The 22437-nt window shown below is 37.2% G+C and overlaps 1 protein-coding gene across 1 annotated transcript in view; it reads left to right on the top strand.

The window, feature by feature from the left end:
* The first annotated feature begins 379 nt into the window (after positions 1-379).
* Positions 380-22437, top strand: part of LOC128225127 (cyclic AMP-responsive element-binding protein 5-like) — a 36441-nt gene continuing 14383 nt past the window's right edge. Inside the window, exons 1-2 of the mRNA XM_052935160.1 lie at positions 380-449; positions 19154-19454. Coding sequence (XP_052791120.1) covers positions 19255-19454 — 200 coding nt within the window. The 5' untranslated portion in view covers positions 380-449; positions 19154-19254. The remainder of the gene's footprint in view (positions 450-19153; positions 19455-22437) is intronic.

Genomic DNA, 22437 nt, shown 5'->3' with positions numbered 1-22437 from the left:
TGTTTTTTCATGATGTTAATGGTGGTATATTCAATTAATCAAAAACAATTAAAACACGATGAATCCTAGGCGCGTGATACAGTATACGCAAGTCTGGTGTGTATGTTAGGTCTGCGTGCTCATAAAAAAACATAGCAGTATGACCGTAGCTAAGGTATTTTTTCTAGAAATAAAATGAATCAGCACATGTGCTATTTATTCATTACTGACTTATAGGAATATGGAAGACGCTAGGAATTCAATCGCTATCCATGGAGATCACGTGACACCATGTGACAAACTTGTGCTTGCTTGTGTAAATGCTTGAAAAGATTGATGAAATCCTTCAGGAGACATCGATCAGACCGGTGGAATATCTTTTACTAGGATGCTGGTTCTGCAAATACCAAGAAGCATGCTCTGACGCCGATAGTGAAATTATCGTTATTGGAGTTTACTTTTCTAACGTGGTAAGATTGACTAGAACTATTTTTCCTATCATTTTAAATATAATTAAAAGGTTACCATGTTTGTTTTCATACATTGGACATTGGTTTAAAAATAGTTAGTTATGGTCATGTACTTTACTGACATCTGACATAATTGAATAGCGCTTATAAACATTTAGCGGCAGCGCGATAAAATACTTTCAATTTATGTTTTAATACACTCAACCAATTATTCATAATGTTTAAGGTCGTAGAGATTGTTATATATTGCTTTTTGAATATCGACTTACCATAATTATTATGATCGACAAAATGTGATAATTTAAAGTGAACATTTCTCAACGCCATTCCAGAAAAAAAACGATATCACGCAAATGCGTAAGCTGAATGTATCTGTTAAATTCATCCGGTTAACTATCAGTAAGCTGAATGAATGTGTTAAATTTATCCGGTTAACTATCAGTAAGCTGAATGAATGTGTTAAATTCATCCGGTTGACAATCAGTGATACTGTGATAGCTCTTTGTGGACTTCAGTATATACTATCAGTTACGAAATTGATTGTGCGACTGGAATTGCATCTATAACAAGAGATTTTCTTTCAGATGCTCTGGGTTTAATTTAAAATAAATGGATGCCATCCATTCCAGGGAGATTCTTAGCTTTTGATCGTTTAAATCCAAAAACGTGAGATGTTCTGGTGACGTGTTATAAATATTCCTTAAGGTGCTTTAAAATAGCGAAAACAACGATTGTTACAAAGCCACTTATCAATGTAGTAAAATCCATAGGGAAATAAGATTTCGACTTGCTTTTCGTTATCCAGTTATCCAACCTGAGAACCTTGATGAAAAAGCCATGATAAAGGGCGTCTTTGATTTAAACGGAATAACGAGACAAGCTTTGTTAACTAGCCTCAGATTTATCTTTTCCCTGAATATACTAGGATGTAACAGTCAACGTTTTGACAAATTAACACAGTTATTGGTTGTCCCGTTTTTAGTTTTGTGCATAAATGGTCATGTCCTCTTGAACAAAGTAACTGGTAGCGACGAGAATCAATATAATCCAATTTCTGATTTTTGTGTGTCTAAATTACAACTGTAAGTGTACAACGAAAACATACATTCTCAGTACCTTTTCCAAAACACATATCTGATACAACGAACCTCTTCCACAACACATATCTGATAAAACGAACCTCTTTCACAACACATATCTGATACAACGAACCTCTTCCACAACAAATATCTGATACAACGAACCTCTTTCACAACACATATCTGATACAACGAACCTCTTTCACAACACATATCTGATACAACGAACCTCTTTCACAACACATATCTGATACAACGAACCTCTTTCACAACACATATCTGATACAACGAACCTCTTCCACTACACATATTTGATACAACGAGCCTCTTCCACTACACATATCTAATACAACGGACCTCTTCCACTACACACATCTGATACAACGAACTTCTTCCACTGTTCATATATTATACAACGAATCTCTTCCACTACACATATCTGATACAACAAACCTCTTCCTCTACACATATCTGATACAACGAACCTCTTCCACTACAGATATCTGATATAACGAACCTCGTCCACTGTACACATATGATACAACGAACCTCTTCCACTACACATATCTGATACAACGAACCTCTTCCACTACACATATCTGATACAACGAACCTCTTCCACTACACATGTCTGATACAACGAACCTCTTCCACCACACATATACCACACATATCTGATACAACGAACCTCTTCCACCACACATATACCACACATATCTGATACAACGAACCTCTTCCACTGTACATATCTGATACAACGAACCTCTTCCACTTCACATATCTGATACAACGAACCTTTTCCACTACAGATATCTGATACAACGAACCTCTTCCACTACACATATATGATACAACGAACCTCTTCCACTACACATATCTGATACAACGAACCTCTTCCACTACACATATCTGATACAACGAACCTCTTCCACTACACATGTCTGATACAACGAACCTCTTCCACCACACATATACCACACATATCTGATACAACGAACCTCTTCCACCACACATATACCACACATATCTGATACAACGAACCTCTTCCACTGTACATATCTGATACAACGAACCTCTTCCACTACACATATCTGATACAACGAACCTCTTCCACTACAGATATCTGATACAACGAACCTCTTCCACTACACATATATGATACAACGAACCTCTTCCACTACACATATCTGATACAACGAACCTCTTCTACTACACATATCTGATACAACGAACCTCTTCCACTACACATATCTGATACAACGAACCTCTTCCACTACACATGTCTGATACAACGAACCTCTTCCACCACACATATACCACACATATCTGATACAACGAACCTCTTCCACCACACATATACCACACATATCTGATACAACGAACCTCTTCCACTGTACATATCTGATACAACGAACCTCTTCCACTTCACATATCTGTTACAACGAACCTTTTCCACTACAGATATCTGATACAACGAACCTCTTCCACTACACATATATGATACAACGAACCTCTTCCACTACACATATCTGATACAACGAACCTCTTCTACTACACATATCTGTTACAACGAACCTCTTCCATATAACATATCTGATAAAACGAACCTCTTTCACTACACATATATGATACAACAAACCTCTTTCACAACACATATATGATACAACAAACTTCTTCCATTTCACATATCTGATACAACGAACTCTTCCACTACACATATCTGAAACAACGAACCTTTCCACTACACATATCTGACAAAAAACGAACTCTTCCACTACACATATATGATTTAAGAAATTAAAAAAAAAAATATTGAAAAAATAAGTTTTTTACCCGGGAAAATGTTATTTACATTTATAACTAAAATAAGAACACAGTCTTGTTTAGGTAGTAGTGTTTTAGATTTCCCTTGCATCCTAAAGAAATTTGAAATATGGGTTGTATGAAATCAAAACCAAATATTCTACAACGAATCAATGATTTATGTTTTTAACGTGACTCTCGTATTCAAAATAAATACATATACATGTATAAAAAAAATACATTTTGAGTGATTAAACTTTAACTACTTACTAAATTATTTATTTATGGAAAATATTAATTACTGATAACAAGATTGTAACCGTGTAATTAAAAGCTGAAAACGCAAAAATATTAAATGATTGGTGTGTGCTTAAAGATTTACTATGAACTACTATCGTCTCATCAGGTAGAATACCGTGTTTTCTGCACCTTTTATCAAATTAAGCATAAAAGTGCATCTTTAAACCAGATAATATTCCATCAAGAACGACTTTTCTTTTCGATTTTCTAAAGCATTCTATTGTCTTGATAGATTCGTGATTGAAAGGTTTGTTTTTACTCTAATGTTGGAGTTTCTTAAAACCCGTTTTATTGCCATCTGTGCAGGAAACAAGACTGCACTTTGGTTGTTTTTTATTTCTAAGTTCAACGTTCCAAATAATGTTTTCATTTTTGCACACTATGTGTTAAAAAACGGTTCAATAAAAAGAGTTTATTAAATAAAACAATGATGCTATCAACGTTCAATTACAATGGATTCATTTTGCCAATCACTATCATAACCAAAATATCAGTAGCTGTTGTTTGTGACGTCATATATCAACTTACCCATACATATATACGGGCTATGGATCACCGAATGCGCCTAACCCGAAGGTGAGGGCATATAAGTCACCCCCCCCCCCCCCAAAAAAAAAACAAAAAAAAACACACACACAAAAACTGCGCGGCCAGTGATCTCGAAAGTAGCCAGTGTTCTAGCATTCAGTCTGAATTGTACAACATAACAATACGTTTAATTTTTAGGTCAATGCGTCTCTTATCCAATAAATAAATTAAATATCGCAAAAATGTTGCAAATGTAAAATTGGTATGCACACAAAGTACATATTCTAATATGTTTTAATCAAAATTCCAGAAAAAGAAAAATACATTATTGGAACATCGATCGTATCCAGACTTAAAGTAGATAAAGACCGTATGAAAATTACTTATTGTTAAAGAAACAAATGTTTTGTAGTTATATACGTATTTATCCTGTTTTATGTAAGATTTACAACGTTACAAAACGGTTTAAGATGATAGCTATATTGATCAGGTCTGGGGGTCGATAGACAACTACCAAGTAAAGGTCAGATAAAGAAACGAGATACTCAGCCATTAACTGATGATCCGCGGGCATTTCTGTGAATTACTTCAGTATTGTCACAAACAGGAAGGCGACATTCAGTATTAATAGTTCTTTGATTCTCCAGTTGATGTTTTAGACATAAAGGGTTGAACCATATTATTAAATCATGATTTTCTTGACTTTCTGCGTTAATATGATCACATCATAATCAGCCCTTCTATATGACTGCAACTCGTTAATCTCTAAAAAGTATAATACATAGTTGATATTTATTGATTTCAGTGTAAGATCGTATTTAAATTCACGAGTGGTCTGAACAAGATATTTTCAAGAGTGGTACGGTCACATAATAAATATGTTCTTGCATATCCAATTGATAGTTTTCCCGATGTTATCGATTTGAAGCGTTACAAAATGGCTGTCTTGGTGCTAGTGGCAGCGACTGGTCAAGCGACTTGTCCGCCTCTTACCCACTGAACCCAACCACGGGAACCTTTCTTGGTCCACTGAACCCAACTAAGGGGATCTTTCTTTGGTCCACTGAACTCAACCACGGGAACCTTTTCTTGGTCCACTGAACCTAACCACGGGAACCTTTTCTTGGTCCACTGAACCCAGCAACGGGAACCAATTTTGCCCCACTGAACCCAGCCACGTGATCCTTTTCTTAGTCCACTAAACCCAGCCACGGGAACCTTTTCTTGGCCAACTGAACCTAACCACGGGAACCTTTTCTTGGTCCACTAAACCTAACCACGGGAACCTTTTTTGTCCCTCTGGAGTCATTTCAGCCTTCGTGAAGCTAAAACAAATTACTTGTTGCTTGGAAAAATGATAAAAATATGGTTTAGTGCATTTTGTATTACGTACCGATAACGGGGCAAAACTGTATTCATATTTTGAAACTCTTCGTAACGCATATTTCAATGTATTTCATGCATAAATGTTCTATACACTTTAAAGGTAATACAATTATAGTTGATAGATAGGTAATAATCAAAGTAACTCCAGAATATTAAGTAAAGCAGGATAGTAAAACGTGCCTTTATGGATTCATACTCAGCTACATTTTGCCCGGGCTTGAAAAATGTATTATAATAGTTCTGTGGAATACAAGTACTTGGAATTGAGGAAACGTTAGTTGGCCATATTCTGTGATTGACACAAAATTACTATAAGAGTTTCCCATCCGCTATTAAAAGTTACGTTTTAAATATGAAACCTTGAGTATTACATTACCATTCATGTATACCTATAATCATAGTTCATTATGAAGGAAATGAGATTCGTAATTAGTGTAATGGCTGCTAGATATCATCACTATAGAATGGCAGCTTGGCGGAAAACTGAAAGTGTCCGGAAACGATACTGGGGTTATGACAAGATATCACGATTACTAATCAAATCAAATAATTTATAGAGAGAAATGTGAGCGTTGTTGCTTCAGCACTGCTCTGGCAACGGTGATATGTTCCGATTGTCTACCATAAAATTAGCTTTTGATATTAAGAACATATTCTGTGTCTACCATTATCAGCAAGTAAAATACACATGAAAGACAAGCGCATGATGAATAAAACTATTGACGAAGGACGGAACTACTTTTTACGGGCGATACACAAGTAACGATTAGCACCACCCGTGCCGATTACCACCACCCGTGCCGATCACCACCACCCGTACGGATTATATCCACACGTGACGATTACCACTGCCTGTACTAATTACCACCACCCGTGCCTATCACCACCACCCGTACAGATTATATCCACACCTGACGATTACCACTGCCTGTACTAATTACCACCACCCGTGCCTATCACCACCACCCGTACCGATTACATACACACGTGGCAATAACCACCACCCGTACTGATTACAACCACACGTACCGATTATATCAACACGTACCGATTATAACAACACGTACAGATTACAACAACACGTACAGATTACAACCACACGTACAGATTATAACAACACGTACCGATTACAACCACACGTACAGATTATAACAACACGTACAGATTACAACCACACGTACAGATTATAACAACACGTACAGATTACAACCACACGTACAGATTATAACAACACGTACCGATTATAACCACACGTACCGATTACAACCACACGTACCGATTATAACAACACGTACAGATTACAACCACACGTACAGATTATAACAACACGTACATATTATAACAACACGTACAGATTACAACCACACGTACAGATTATAACAACACGTACCGATTATAACAACACGTACAGATTACAACCACACGTACAGATTACAACCACACGTACCGATTATAACAACACGTACCGATTATAACAACACGTACCGATTATAACCACACGTACCGATTACAACCACACGTACAGATTATAACAACACGTACAGATTACAACCACACGTACAGATTATAACAACACGTACCGATTATAACAACACGTACCGATTATAACAACACGTACAGATTATAACAACACGTACCGATTATAACAACACGTACCGATTATAACAACACGTACAGATTACAACAACACGTACAGATTACAACCACACGTTCAGATTACAACCACACGTACAGATTACAACCACACGTACAGATTACAACAACACGTACCGATTACAACCACAGGTACCGATTACAACAACACGTACAGATTGTAACAACACGTTCAGATTACAACCACACGTACAGATTACAACCACATGTACCGATTACAACCACACGTACAGATTACAACAACACGTTCAGATTACAACCACACGTACAGATTACAACCACACGTACCGATTCAACCACAGGTACCGACTACAACAACACGTACAGATTATAACAACACGTACCGATTACAACAACACGTACAGATTATAACAACACGTACCGATTATAACAACACGTACAGATTACAACCACACGTACAGATTACAACCACACGTACAGATTACAACCACACGTACCGATTACAACAACACGTACAGATTATAACAACACGTACCGATTATAACAACACGTACAGATTATAACAACACGTACAGATTATAACAACACGTACCGATTATAACAACACGTACAGATTACAACAACACGTACCGATTATAACAACACGTACAGATTACAACAACACGTACCGATTATAACAACACGTACCGTTTACCTCACAACTTGCCGATTGCAGCCACACCTGCCGATTACAACCACACGTACAGATTACAACCACACGTACCGATTACAACCACACCTACCGATTACAGCCACACGTATCGATTTCAATTGGTTTAGAAGTACATCTTTGAGGTACGGTCAGAAGGAAATGAATATGAGTTTATTAATATATTCATATCTTAAATACTTGACCGTACGCGGGACGAAAAATTTAGTCGACATTAAATGAAACTTTCTATTGCTTTACAATCTCAATATCGGAATTGTAAAAGTGATCATGAAAAACATTTTACTTGAAAGGAAAAAAAGAACCATTGCATGCACTTAAATCTTTCCAGACATACACTGATTAGCTTTGCGCCGACTGTACGCTGCTATTAAATATCTGTAAATTGAATCTTCTATTCTCGGAGGGGCCAGAGGAATTGGTTCGCTAGTTGAAAACTGCAGCTGATCTTACGGTAGGCGTAACGCGGAACAAGACGATATTGTTACAGCCAAGTTTCTGTTTATGTTTGCAACTTGAACGCATACCAGTACGAACCAGACAACATTAATGAAGCTCATACCGAATAACTAACCTTCAAACAGTAAATAAGATCACTGTGTCTACTCGGATTGTCCCTGAAGTTTCCATTTTATTATTGATAAACGATCGCAAAATAACTAGAAACTGTATACTCTAATTGTGAAGATAATAACATTGTTTTAATTGGAACGTTTTTATTCGACAGACAAAACAAGTTTTTATGTCAACCAATTAACCTAAAAAAAGAGTCATGTATATGCTTTAGCATTGATATTCAACAGGTTATATTTAGACAAAAGTTTCTTTTAAGATAAACCAATTCAAATTGTGTCTAAAGTAAGTCAGGAAAACAAGACGATGTGTAAACATACCGGGCTATAAAAGAACATAATTATTACATGTCTTTTCGAGTACAGCGGTCACAATAATTCATTGTTTTATTTTGCCCATAACCATGATGCCCAAAGCATCACTGATGTGAAGTCGAATTGAAAAAAAAACACACACAAAAGAATGTGCCATCGAGGGGGTCTCATTTTAATTTCAACGAATATAATCTTACCTTATGGTTTAGAAATATGGGGATTCTCAACAGCAGATTCATCGAAAAAATGCATTCATTTCTTTATAATCTTGTTTGGAGTTAAATTATCAACACAAAAAACTATATATATATAAGAATTTGGAAGGACTCCTCGTTTTGTTGACCGTATAACGTTTATCGTCAGATACTGGTTGTATTTAACAATGTTAGCTGGCAGAATATATGTCAAACTTGTCTGCAATTCAATGGCATCAGGTATATTGGATACTTTAGAACACATACAGTGGGTATTTAAAGTTACACAATTTCCAGATGATATGGTGTTTATACACCTTTTGTTAAATCAGGGTGTTTAAAACGTAGAGTACTTTTCTCTTTCTATTTTTTCAGTTATAAAGGTTATTAAGATGATCATCTCATAGACTTTAAAAATAAAATAAAAGATGGCATAAACCGCTTGTAAAATCAATGAAAGATAATGACAAATCTGTAATACTCCTGTAGATAAATTAGAATGCCCTTTGTTCTTTGAATTAAGAAAACATACATACCGATATATTTCACTGTTTTCAAATTATCTGAAATTAATTGAACTAGACAGCCTAACATTATACTCGAATTATATTTTTTTATACGTCATAGCTTAACAATAAACCAAAATACACACCACAATTACACACTTCTCCTAATGTAACATGCAATATGTGACACGTTGATGAACTTAAACCAATCAGACTTCTATAAATCAACGCATAACCTCAAGATAAGGGTCAATTCAATTCAATATTAACCTTTTAAAGCTGCACTCTAACAGATTGAACGTTTTGACAATTTTTTTTGTCTTGAAACAAGCCAATTTATGTGAAAATTTATGTAAACCAGTCATAAAGGACTGCTGACAAAACAATAGATCGCAGAATTTTATATTGAAGTTCAAAAAAATGATGTTGTTTATTAGTAACGGTTTAAGCCATAAAACATTAGTTTTTGGAACGGACATATGAAATCTTCAATCTGATCTTTTGTCAGCAGTCTTTTATCACTGGTTTGCAGATATTTACGCCAACATTTGCTCATTCCAAGACAAAAAATAAAAAAAAGTTGTAAAAACGGTAAATCTGTGAGAGTGCAGCTTTAAATCATCTCAGTGTCTTGTGTATGAAATATGGAGATGTAGATTTTGTATATTTATACGAGTGAGTGTTAACATTCTTTGTTATAACAATAATGTTTAGAATATAAATAATTCGTGGGCTTGCCAGCTTGTATAGTTGAATAAATATCTTTCTTTTTCTTTATTCTAGTCAGTCCTGAATAAAGACCGGACACCACAGAACTATTTCCACTGAGATATTTGTGATACTTAGTGGCTTCTAAACATGAATATTTAAGAAATATAGCACACCACTGAGGGCCAAATGACATTACGAGGACCGACCAGTCAGCCAACGAATGTTTATATATATATTATATGCATTTACCTTCGGGGCTGACTGGCCGGTCCTTATAATGCAATAAGGCCCGAAGTCGTGTGTTATATTCCTTATATTATACCGAACACTTTATATTACCATTCACTATTTTATAAAGCGCTTTTGATGTGATTTATTGAACAAAGTAATTATTTGTGCTTACTTGCGACAATTGTTCGCCGTTGTGAAAATCGCATGTCGTACTCATCATTTTTATGACGTCAGCGGTCCATTTAATTATTTTAGGCGAGGTCCGGACCGGCCAAAATGTGATATGGACCGCTGACGTCATACAACTGGATTTTTGATTTAAATACACTGATATAAGGACCAATCGACTTTATATGTACATACAAGGGACACATTTATGTAAGGTATCATATTCCAATATATATGACTTTTCTATATCGATGGTATTTTAACATTGCTAAACTTTTTGTTCTGGAACATGTGTTTAAAAATTTGGTCAGCAAATACGAGTATATGATTTGGGACCAGACATAATTCTTTACAATCAAATATATCTTAGTTATAAAAAATGCTCGTTCTTTGACAACAACGGTAAGTGTAACAGTGTCGGTGTCCCATAGCACTGGCCTAGAGTGGTCGTTTTATTTCAAGAAACACTAAGTTATATTAAACAAATTCTGAATGAGAAGAAAATGAATAACCTTATTGTGGATGACGTTTATGACGATTATTGACACGCGCCACACAACACTGTCCAGCCGCCTGTCTGATATATGGACCGTTCTGATCTAAAAGTTTGACACAGACACTGGATCACATGGGACGTCGAGTGTGAAGACATGAATACAGTGATATATATGCATTGATAAACTTTCCTACTGCCAGTGTCCACATCGGAGGAAATTCTGTTGACATTATTTGAAACTGCTATACGGTCATTCAATCTGAATAATATACTGTTGAGTATAAAGTACATTCTTCTTGAAGGAACACCGACTAGCATGAACTTTTATCTTTCTTAGACGTACACTGATTGGCTTAGCATGCGCTTTAATCTTTCGTAGACGTACACTGATTGACTGAGCATGATGTTTAATCTTTTTTAGACGTACACTGATTGACTGAGCATGATGTTTAATCTTTCTTAGACGTACACTGATTGGTTGAGCATGCACTTTAATCTTTCATAGACGTACACTGATTGGCTGAGCATGCACTTTAAATCTTTCTTGGACGTACACTGATTGGCTGAGCATCCACTTTAATCTTTCTTACACGTACACTGATTGGCTGAGCATCCACTTTAATCTTTCTTACACGTACACTGATTGGCATGCACATAAAAATTTCCTAGACGTACACTGTTTTGTTAAACATTTATCTGGCCATTGAGTTGCTTCACAGAAGCATTGTCATGCAAACGGCTAGTCTTTGTCTACAGTGTGATATAGAAATGCTGATATAACATGTTTAAGGTCATGCATCTTTATTCTATTGCTTTATGCTAGACATTATATCGGTCAGAAAATAATAACAAAATATGGTACGGGAGCACACATTTTCATTCTAATACGTTTTCCTTAACTCTACATCTGAAAGGTTTATATTCAGTTCAAATGCACAATGGGGATACAATAATAATACAAACATTGATCATTTCTACATGAAATCATGCCATGAACTAAATTATTTATATTATCTGGATTTATCGTAGATGAAATCATATTCTCTAATCCTTATGACATATATTTTTTCATGAGATAGCTCATCTAGTAGGTACCAATGTATGGAAGCGTATATCGTGGGACAAGAAAAGGTATCAGCGTGGTCAGTTTCTCCAAGTGACACAAAAGAACGGTACCAGCTTGGTCAGGCTCTCCAAGTGGCACAGGAGAGCGATGCCAGCTAGGCTAGGCACTCTTAGAGACACAGGAGAGCGATACCAGCTATGCAAGGCTCTCTAAGAGACGCAGGAGAGCGATGCCAGCTTGGCCAGGCTCTCAAAGTGACACAAGTGAGCGGTCCCAACTTGATTAGGCTCTCCAAGAGACACAAGAGAGTGATACTAGCTAGACAAGGCTCTCCAAGAGACACACGTGAGCGGTATCAGCTTGGCCAGGCAAACAAAGAAACACAAGAGAGCGGTCCCAGCTTAGCCAGGCTCACCAAAAGACACAAGAGAGCGGTACCAGCTTGGTCAGCTCTCCAAGTGGTACAAGAGAAGGTTACCAGCTCGGTCAGTGACACAAGAGAAGGTACCAGCTTGGTCAGGCTCTTCAAGTAACACAAGAAAAGGAACCAGCTTGGTCAGGCTCTCCAAGTGGCACAAGAAAATGTATCAGCTTGGTCAGGCTCTCATAGAGACACAAGAGAGCGGTCCCAACTTGGTTAGGCTCTCCAAGAGACACAAGAGAGAGATACTATCTAGACAAGGCTCTCCAAGAGACACAAGAGAGAGATACTATCTAGACAAGGCTCTCCAAGAGACACACACGAGTGGTATCAGCTTGGCCAGGCTCTCAAAGAAACACAAGAGAGCGGTCCCAGCTTAGCCAGGCTCACCAAAAGACACAAGCGAGCGGTACCAGCTTGGTCAGGGTCTCCAAGTGACACAAGAGAACGTTACCAGCTCGGTCAGTGACACAAGAGAAGGTACCAGCTTGGTCAGGCTATCCAAGTAACGCAAGAGAAGGTACCAGCTTGGTCAGGCTGTCCAAGTGGCACAAGAAAAGGTATCAGCATGGTCAGGGTCTCCAAGTGGCACAAGGGAAGGTACCAGCTTGGTCAGGCTCTCCAAGTGGCACAAGAAAAGGTATCAGCTTGGTCAGGCTCTACAAGTGGCACAAAAAAATTTATCAGCTTGGTCAGGCTCTCCAAGTGCCACAAGGGAAGGTACTGGCTTGGTCAGGCTCTCAAAGTGGCACAAGAGAAGGTACCAGCTTGGTCAGACTCTCCAAGTGACACAAGGGAAGGTACCAGCTTGGTCAGGCTCTCCAAGTGGCACAAGGGAAGGTACCAGCTTGGTCAGGTTCTCCAAGTAACATAAGAAAACGGTACCAGCTTGGTCAGGCTCTCCAAGTGGCACAAGAAAAGGTATCAGCTTGGTCAGGCTCTCCAAGTGACACAAGAGAACGGTACCAGCTTGGTCAGGCTCTCCAAGAGACACAAGAAAACGGTACCAGCTTGGTCAGGCTCTCTAAGAGACACAAGAGAACGGTACCAGCTTGGTCAGGCTCTCCAAGTGACACAGGAGAGCGGTACCAGCTTGGCCAGGCTCTCTAAGAGACACAAGAGAACGGCACCAGCTTGGTCAGGCTCTCCAAGTGCCACAAGGGAAGGAACTAGCTTGGTCAGGCTCTCCAAGTGGCAAAATGGAAGGTACCAGCTAGGTCAGGTTCCCCAAGTAACACAAGAGAAGATACCAGCTTGGTCAGGCTCTCCAAGTGGCACAAGAAAAGGTACCAGCTTGGTCAGGCTCTCCAAGTGACACAAGAGAACGGTACATGCTTGGTCAGGCTCTCCAAGAGACACAGGAGAACGGTACTAGCTTGGTCAGGCTCTCCAAGTGACACAGGAGAACAGTACCAGCTTGGCCAGGCTCTCTAGGAGACACAGGAGAACGGTACCAGCTTGGTCAGGCTCTCCAAGAGACATAGGAGAACGGTACCTGCGTGGTCAGGCTCTCCAAGAGACACAAGAGAACGGTACCAGCTTGGAACCAGCTTGGTTAGGCTCTCCAAGTTGCACAAGTGAAGGTACCAGCTTGGTCAGGCTCTTCAAGTGGCACAAGGGAATGTACCAGCTTGGTCAGGCTCTCCAAGTGGCACAAGGGAAGGTATCAGCTTGGTCAGGCTCTCCAAGAGACACAAGGGAATGTACCAGCTTGGTCAGGCCCTCCAAGTTGCACAAGGGAAGGTACCAGCTTGATCAGGCTCTCCAAGATACACAAGAGAGCAGAACAAGCTTGGCCACGCTCTCCAAGTGGCATACGGGAAGGTACCAGCTTGATTAGACTCTCAAAGAGACACAGGAGAGCGGTGCCAGCTTGACCAGGCTCTCCTTATGACACGCGATAGCGGTACCAGCTTTACCGGGCTCTCAAATATACACAAGAGAGGGGAACCAGCTTGGCTAGGCTCTCCAAGTGGCATAATGTCTCCGCATATTGCCCTGGAACGGCTTACATGCAAATATTCCGGTAGGGGCTTGCTTCCGAAAATGTATTGATAACTCCATCCATGAACATTTAAATAAACAGCTTTAAACACAGATTTCTTATCTTAACAACCGATCACATTTAATTTGTGTTCTATCTTGAACACGTTTGTTACCGTTTTAAACAATTAACGTCATAAAGCACAGTTAATGCTTCTTTTTAGGAACCATTTATTTTGTATCCAAATTTCCATTTATATTTATATGACTCGCTTGGGAACTATATTGCTCCAAAACAGTGCAAATATGCTATAATGAATTATTCAATTACAAGCACGCGGAAACTTTACATAAAACGAACACGTTTTGTTAAGGCTGGAATCATTGGTACAATAATAGTTCATTGCAATTCATATGAATGATATGCCAAACTCATACTATATTCAGGTTAAAACTATTTCGACATTTTCAAAAATATATAATTTCTACGCTATGATAGCACAAGAGTTGAGCTAGTTTTAACCCTGCGTAAAGTGCATGTACGTGTGTTGTCATGGATATCAGAAATCTAGATATAGCGTTTGGAAATAAAGTAACAATTAAGTATATCACTGTATTGCTCTGACGATCTATGATTGCCATTTCTATCATTAATGTATTCTCCATTGAACTTCATTTGTACCAATTAAGAAACATTTTCCAAATAGTGTGTTCTATTTGTGTGAACATCACGCGAACTTTCCGAACATCTGATCTTCTGTAACTTTCAATGGATTTCTTATTGTTGCTGTTGTATTGAGTTCTTGCTTCGTTTCAACTTGTATGTCACATGTTTAAAAAATAGACTGTAGTGTGTTTTGTAAAAGAAAAAAAATCACAACAACACCATAGTATGCAAAGTCGTCAAAGTTCATGATATATAAATGAACTAATTGTAGTGTACGTATAACCTGAATGTCCTCTAGCTATAGCTGGTCCGTTTACATATGGCCGACTTAGCATCTTAGTTTTCAACCATGGATATGGACTAATACTAGCTTTACATCTGAAAGAATTCGTATTCATCAACCATGTACTTAAAAAGACCGCTGTGTAAGGAAAATTATGTCCGACTCTGACTACATTTCTTCACATACATTCCTGGCGGACTGGCGTGGTTAATTAAATTCAAGCTGGAGCTGACTGCCGGAACCAATCTGCCAATAAATCACACAGGAGATGCGAAATGTCTTGATACCACATATCCAAAGCCGCTGCATCTTTTGGTCGATTTTCTCCTTTGTACGAAAGGGTCCAAATGTTCAAAAATATACGTTGCGCCAATTGTTAAGCATCCTTATCTACCTAAGGGAATTTCGGTTCACCCATATTTTTCCAAATGTCACTCACTCTGCCAATCAGATAATTTGTATGCTAAAGTGTAAACAATTCAATAAAATTGAATATTATTTAAAAAAGATGCAAAGCAGTAAAACCCGATTCGTTACATACTACTGACTCTTGCGGCAGTGTTTTATTATTGTATAATAGCTTCCTCAAGAGTCCCCCGTTTTGCGTTGCCCTTGTTTTATAATGTGTAAAAATATTTTTTGAACAACAATGAACAAGACTTGTTTTCTTTTTCAGGCCATAAGAACCTTTCAATTTGCCCAATAATAGGGACCAAGGGTTCTATGCCATCCCCATGCCCAGAGGGCCTCATAATATCGTTACCAGTTATAGCTCATAAAGTATATATGCAATTAAGTTATCACAAGCGTTTAAAAATAACAATTTTAACAGCAGTAGACAGAATGTAGCAGTACGTATTGAAGAGATGTTTAAACTATTTTACCCTTTACTCAACATCTTTCTTTCCCCCCAAAATGGAGATATTGATGAAATATATACAGGTGAAAACAAAGCAACAGATAGAATGTACATCATGCTATTTTTTTAATTAATGAATGAGATCGTATACGTCAAACATGCGTGTTAATTTCGATTTTTTTTATTCTATCCTCGAAAGCAAAATAAGTAAAACAAGCAACGGATATAATGTGCTTATTATTGACGTTCAATATAAACAATAGATAAATAAATAACGGCTATAATTAACTAGAATGTATAGATGAATAATAAAAGTAGGTGATAAATATCATAAAAATATATATTATTTGATCTTAGGTCAATTAAGTGTGATACATTCAAAAAGGACACATAAAACTTTTAAACATTCTTTACATAATTCTACTAACGATTTCAATTGGTCTAAAACGCTTTTTAATGTCAAGTAACATCAGCTAAATATCTGTGATTTTGTTTTATAAATTATACAGTTACTACCTTTCTTTTGTTTCGTTACAAATTATTGCTCATTGTGGCAATGTGTTTTGTATTTGAACTAGCTTCCGCATCTCTATTGCCTTTGTCCTTGTTTTGGTATGTAAAAAAGGCCTTTGTACAATAGTTCACATCTCGGATAGTGACTGAAGTCCGTACATAGTTTACTGTGCAAGCCATATGTTATTTGCTGTCAACAGAAACATTTTGAAAACTGCAAAGATATGACATTGCATGTGTTTTCAGGAAGTGTTTTCGTTGACTGAAGACATACATTGTGTTCCTAGGATTTAATTCTATGTTTTCCGTTTATCTCGTTTGTCTGTGTATATCAGTTATCATTGTTATTGGTTAGACAATAGATAAAGAGCGACAGTATCGGACTATTAGAGAGCTTCAAAAATAAGCATTTCAATCAATACCAACCCACTGACCTCTTTTACATCTTAATTTGGAAAAACACAGACAAGGCGAACTCATAGATAGTTAATATAACTTGGTACATGTGATTCCAGAAACAATGCACGCGTGTATTGCAAAACCTACCACTCTGGCTTTAGTGCTTATTTCAGTTGTTATAACAACCATCATGCTTCATATTTAAGTGGTTGAGTGCAAGACTTGGGAACTATTTCGTTTAAAATTAAGCCAGGGCAGTTTTACATAAATATTTATTTCTCTTTTTTTTTCATTTCTGGTGACCCTTATGTTGGAACAAAGATATAATAATATTGAGATTTTTTGAACACATACCTTTAAGCGTTGAAATTAATAATGCGAACCATGTAAGAAAGACTTATCGTAGTTGTTTCTAGTCGGTTTATTGTACGGCATTAAAAATGATTTGCTTAACTTTATGTTTCTATGAAATTCTAGTTGATACTAGCCTTTAATAAGCTTTTTATCTAAATAGTGCAATTATGCATAAATGTTGGGAAAAGTGTGAGACCCTTTAACTCGTTAACCACCCCCACGCCCCGCCTCTAGGGTTTAACCTAGTTTACAAAGCCCTCAAATTCAGACATGTGGCAACATCTCAACGGAGCCCAAATTAATTAAGGTCAATGCAGGTTAAAACGCCCTTAAGCGAAGGATGCTGATTTTATTCATTAAACTTGGGCTTTTTCCACTTCTCATTAGTGTTACTCTTCTTATGAACTACATCTATTTATATACAACGACTAAACAAGATAGATTTAGGCATCGCTGAGATCAGTTTGTTTTGATTTGCATAATATTTCCACACTGTCTGTGAAATGTGTAGACAGAAGCAGCGGTACTAAATATAACCGTAGTTCTAAATCATCGCCAATGAAGATATGTATTCCTGCAAATCTTAATAGGATATAAATAGAGCACGGCAACACGTTCCTTGTCAGTTCATTAGCGTCTCTGTAAGGTCTTGTTAATGAGACCTGAACAGGCCTACCCGAGAACTAATCAACAAGAGATGACAGCAACAAGTGTTTTCCCTCCCTTGGGCTAATGCGCTCTAATCTTCGGTGAGAGTTGTCACTATGGAGACGACATAGAATATATTGGATGTTGACATATGTGATTAGATTGGGGAAAATGTGTCAACAAATAAAATTGTTCATACTCTAAACTTGGTATAAATGTATACTCAATTAGTCAAAGCATCACTCTTGTGATTACTTTTCGAAAGTCGCCACAATGATAAAGTTTGGCAAGGCACCAGGAGACTCATTGACATTCTCTTGTCTACGGCTTTTCTTATGTATTGGTAATATCCGTGTATTTAGTAAGATAGACAGTATGGTGAACAGAAGCTCGCAGAGCCTAATCGAAACATATCTTTGAGCCTGTGAAGTATTTTGATATACATCGTGGAGTTTTACTTTATTTCTTATGGTGTATTACATAAACAGTGAATGTTCTCGTATACCAATTGCTGTGCTCCTTGAAGGACAACCTATTTGATCAGATTGGCTACTGGGCGTGTTCCTGTAGTTTTCATTGTATCATTGGTATAGTCATTAAAGCACTATCTTGTAAGCAAAAGTTTGGCATTGTAATTTCAGTGTTGCCCTGAACATGAATTATAGTCCTTGTTTGCTAGTCCTTTTGGGCTCTGTAGGAGTTGACTTGTTGTAAATTTTAAAAATTTAAGAGCCTTAAATCTAATTTGATGGTATAAATTTCAAATCGTCTTAGAAAATTATTTGATCGCCAGTTTAGCAACATGTACCAGTCAACACTACTTGAATTGATGAGTTATAGTAATATCTCAATGCCTTTGTCAACGTATATGTTTAATTAATTATCTTAATCGTTTTCAGGAAACATGGCATTACACACGTACTTCTGGAAAGGGTTTGATTTAAGACCTTCAGTGTTTCCTACCTAACTGTTCACGTGACAACATCCATAGAACGCAGTCATGAGGCCGGCGGTCTACGCCAGCGTCATGCGGAACCGGAAGCCCGCCCGGCGGCGGCCCCCACGAGTACCCCACGAGTTCACATGGCAACGGTTCTTTCTGTTTCTATTGGTCGGGGTAGTGTTGTTTATTCCTGGACTTATAGTGACAATTATAGGAATATATAGTAAAACGGATGAAAATGTGTCCGAGGACAAAATGTAAGTTGATAAATGCATATTTTATTATTTGGAAAATATAATACTTGGCAGGGTCTTTTAATATTTATTTCACAATCAACATAAACATTAAATAAGCTCCACACTAGGGCATGAGTGGTCACTGCCCTCTTTGCTCGGGTGTTTATTGAATAAAGGTACTTAACGATGATTTGATTTGAATGGAACTAAGGTACACACTAATTGCAAAATTACAGTTGCTTGTTTAATGGGCAAACACACACTGTATACTAGCACATCATACATATGCGTGTTTAATGGGCAAACACACACTGTATACTAGCACATCATACATATGCGTGTTTAATGGGCAAACACACACTGTATACTAGCACATCATACATATGCGTGTTTAATGGGCAAACACACACTGTATACTAGCACATCATACATATGCGTGTTTAATGGGCAAACACACACTGTATACTAGCACATCATACATATGCGTGTTTAATGGGCAAACACACACTGTATACTAGCACATCATACATATGCGTGTTTAATGGGCAAACACACACTGTATACTAGCACATCATACATATGCGTGTTTAATGGGCAAACACACACTGTATACTAGCACATCATACATATGCGTGTTTAATGGGCAAACACACACTGTATACTAGCACATCATACATATGCGTGTTTAATGGGCAAACACACACTGTATACTAGCACATCATACGTATGCGCATTTTTTACCAATGTTAATGGCATACGAGGAGCACAATTCCTCAACCATGCACATTTAATTACTTTCCACAGTAAGAATATACTAAATATGTAAAAAAAGAAGATATCTATTTTGTATTTCATAAATAAAAAGCTACTTTGAATTGACCCCTGCTTACCTGATCAAAAACCCTCTGATAATTCCTCGGTTTTGCCCAGTCATGAATAATAAGTTCTAGAATCTCAAGCTCTTAAAATTGTCCTAGACATCGGCTTTTTAAATATTCAAGTGTCTTGCACTATTCTATATCTCCTTTTTTTGCATAACTGGGTTCTAGAACGGTGCAAGAGAGCTAAAATGCCGGTTCTAGAAAATGAAGTTCTATATTTTTTTAAGACCAACAAGGTGCTAAAGTCTTCATGAACTTGGACAGTTCTAGAGCAGCAAGTTCCAGAATATTTCAGATACAAGTTCTCAAAATATTGTCTAGAACTTGCTGTTCTTGAACTGTCCATCCAACGTTATTATACTGTAGCATGTTTTTTACAAAGTCAAGGTCAACTGATTGTTTTGTCGTTAACTCAAATACACCATATTAAAGGTAATGTGACTAAGAACTGTTGTTATTACGAACTGACATGGGTCACATGAGGGATATTATTATTTTAGTTTTTGCTATGACATAATAACATGAATCTTCAAATCCTGAACGAAGTAAAAAAAAAACACACGCGACACAAACGATATTTTTTCCTCTCTGACGATTTATTAATTGCAGCCTGGCATGATATCCGATACAGCAACACTAACCTGTCTTTATGATGATAGCTATATGTCACCAACTTTTTGTCCTAAATTGTTGTTTTTGTTAGCAGCTCGGACCAAAATGACTTTCAAACACCATTAGCATTTCATAACGGGAAATCCCGTGACTTTATACCAGAAAAACGACCATTTTGGCAAAACAGTGGGCGAATTGGGGCCATAATATTAATTACTCGTATGCTTTATTTTATATTGAAGTTGTATATCAATTTCACTAACCAATAACACGCCTACTGAGTTGGCTCCGCCACTTATCGGTGATGTCGACATTTCCGTGACAAAGCTGTTTCTTCTTTTTATTTATACATACATGAGTGTGACTTACATGTAATCTGATATTTTAATTAAATAGACATATTACGAAAAATTCGGAGAATGTGGTACCGTGTAACTGTGGTGCCAGAAGCATTTCTCAGGATTCGGACGTGTGCATATTTTTCAAACCTACTAGCTTTTCAACTACACTATGGTGCAAAGAAGTACATTAAAACAGCTGCACAACGGGAGTGTTTCCAGTTCATTTTCTTTGCACCACTGATAAGTGACGGAGCTAGCGTTTAGTAGGCGTGACCTACGTCAATAAAATAGGTGAATACACTTTGACAAGCCAGCTAGTATAAAATATATATTAAAGAACATTTCAAAATAATCAACATTCAATGACCTTTGTGTAGGCTCACTCAATACGTTCCAAACGAATGTGATGCCTGTCTCCCGGTTTTAGTTTTCTTATATTGCCTTTTTCTCTGCGTTTTATGACTGTGCAAAGATTGGAAACTTAATAATTCGGGAAACATATTTGTAACATGTCCAACCCTCAGCCTTTTTTAAAGCTGCACTCTCACAGATTGAACGTTTTGACAACCTTTTTTTGTCTTGGAAAGAGCCAAATTATGCGAATTTGCATGGAAACCAGTGATATAAGACTGCTGACAAACAATTATATCGCAGATTTTTAGATTTAAGTTCAAAATTTGATGGTTTATGCATTTTCTTAATCCGTTAGTAACCCTTATAGCCATAAACCATTAATTTTCGGACGGAAATCTGAAAATCTGCGGTCTGATCTTGTGTCATCTGGCCTTTACCACTGGTTTGCAGATATTTATGCAAAAATTGGCTCATTCCAACACAAAAAATAAAACAAAGTTGTCAAAACGCTGAAACTGTGAGAGTGCTGCTTTGATAATGAGGAAGTACACTGTTTTCCACACATTGAAGCAAACAGTTCATGCCGTTCTATGAATGATTTGGCGTCAAGTTTAAAACAGAAGTTGTAACACAGCAGATAGTTCAAGAACTTGTTCATTCATGAGAATTGTTTGATGAACAGAGCACGAATTTCATTAATGGCATTAGGTTCATGATCTTGGTTTGGTGAAATATTGATTGACATTTAGTTCACGGACTGTTGATGAACTAGTTCATTTAACATGCTCAATATCATTAAATAAACAGTTCATCAGT

The sequence above is a fragment of the Mya arenaria genome, chromosome 2, assembly GCF_026914265.1.
Source record: "Mya arenaria isolate MELC-2E11 chromosome 2, ASM2691426v1".
Taxonomy (NCBI): Eukaryota; Metazoa; Mollusca; class Bivalvia; order Myida; family Myidae; genus Mya; species Mya arenaria.
The sequence above is the reverse complement of the archived record's forward strand: the minus strand, read 5'-3'. Positions and strand labels throughout refer to the sequence as shown.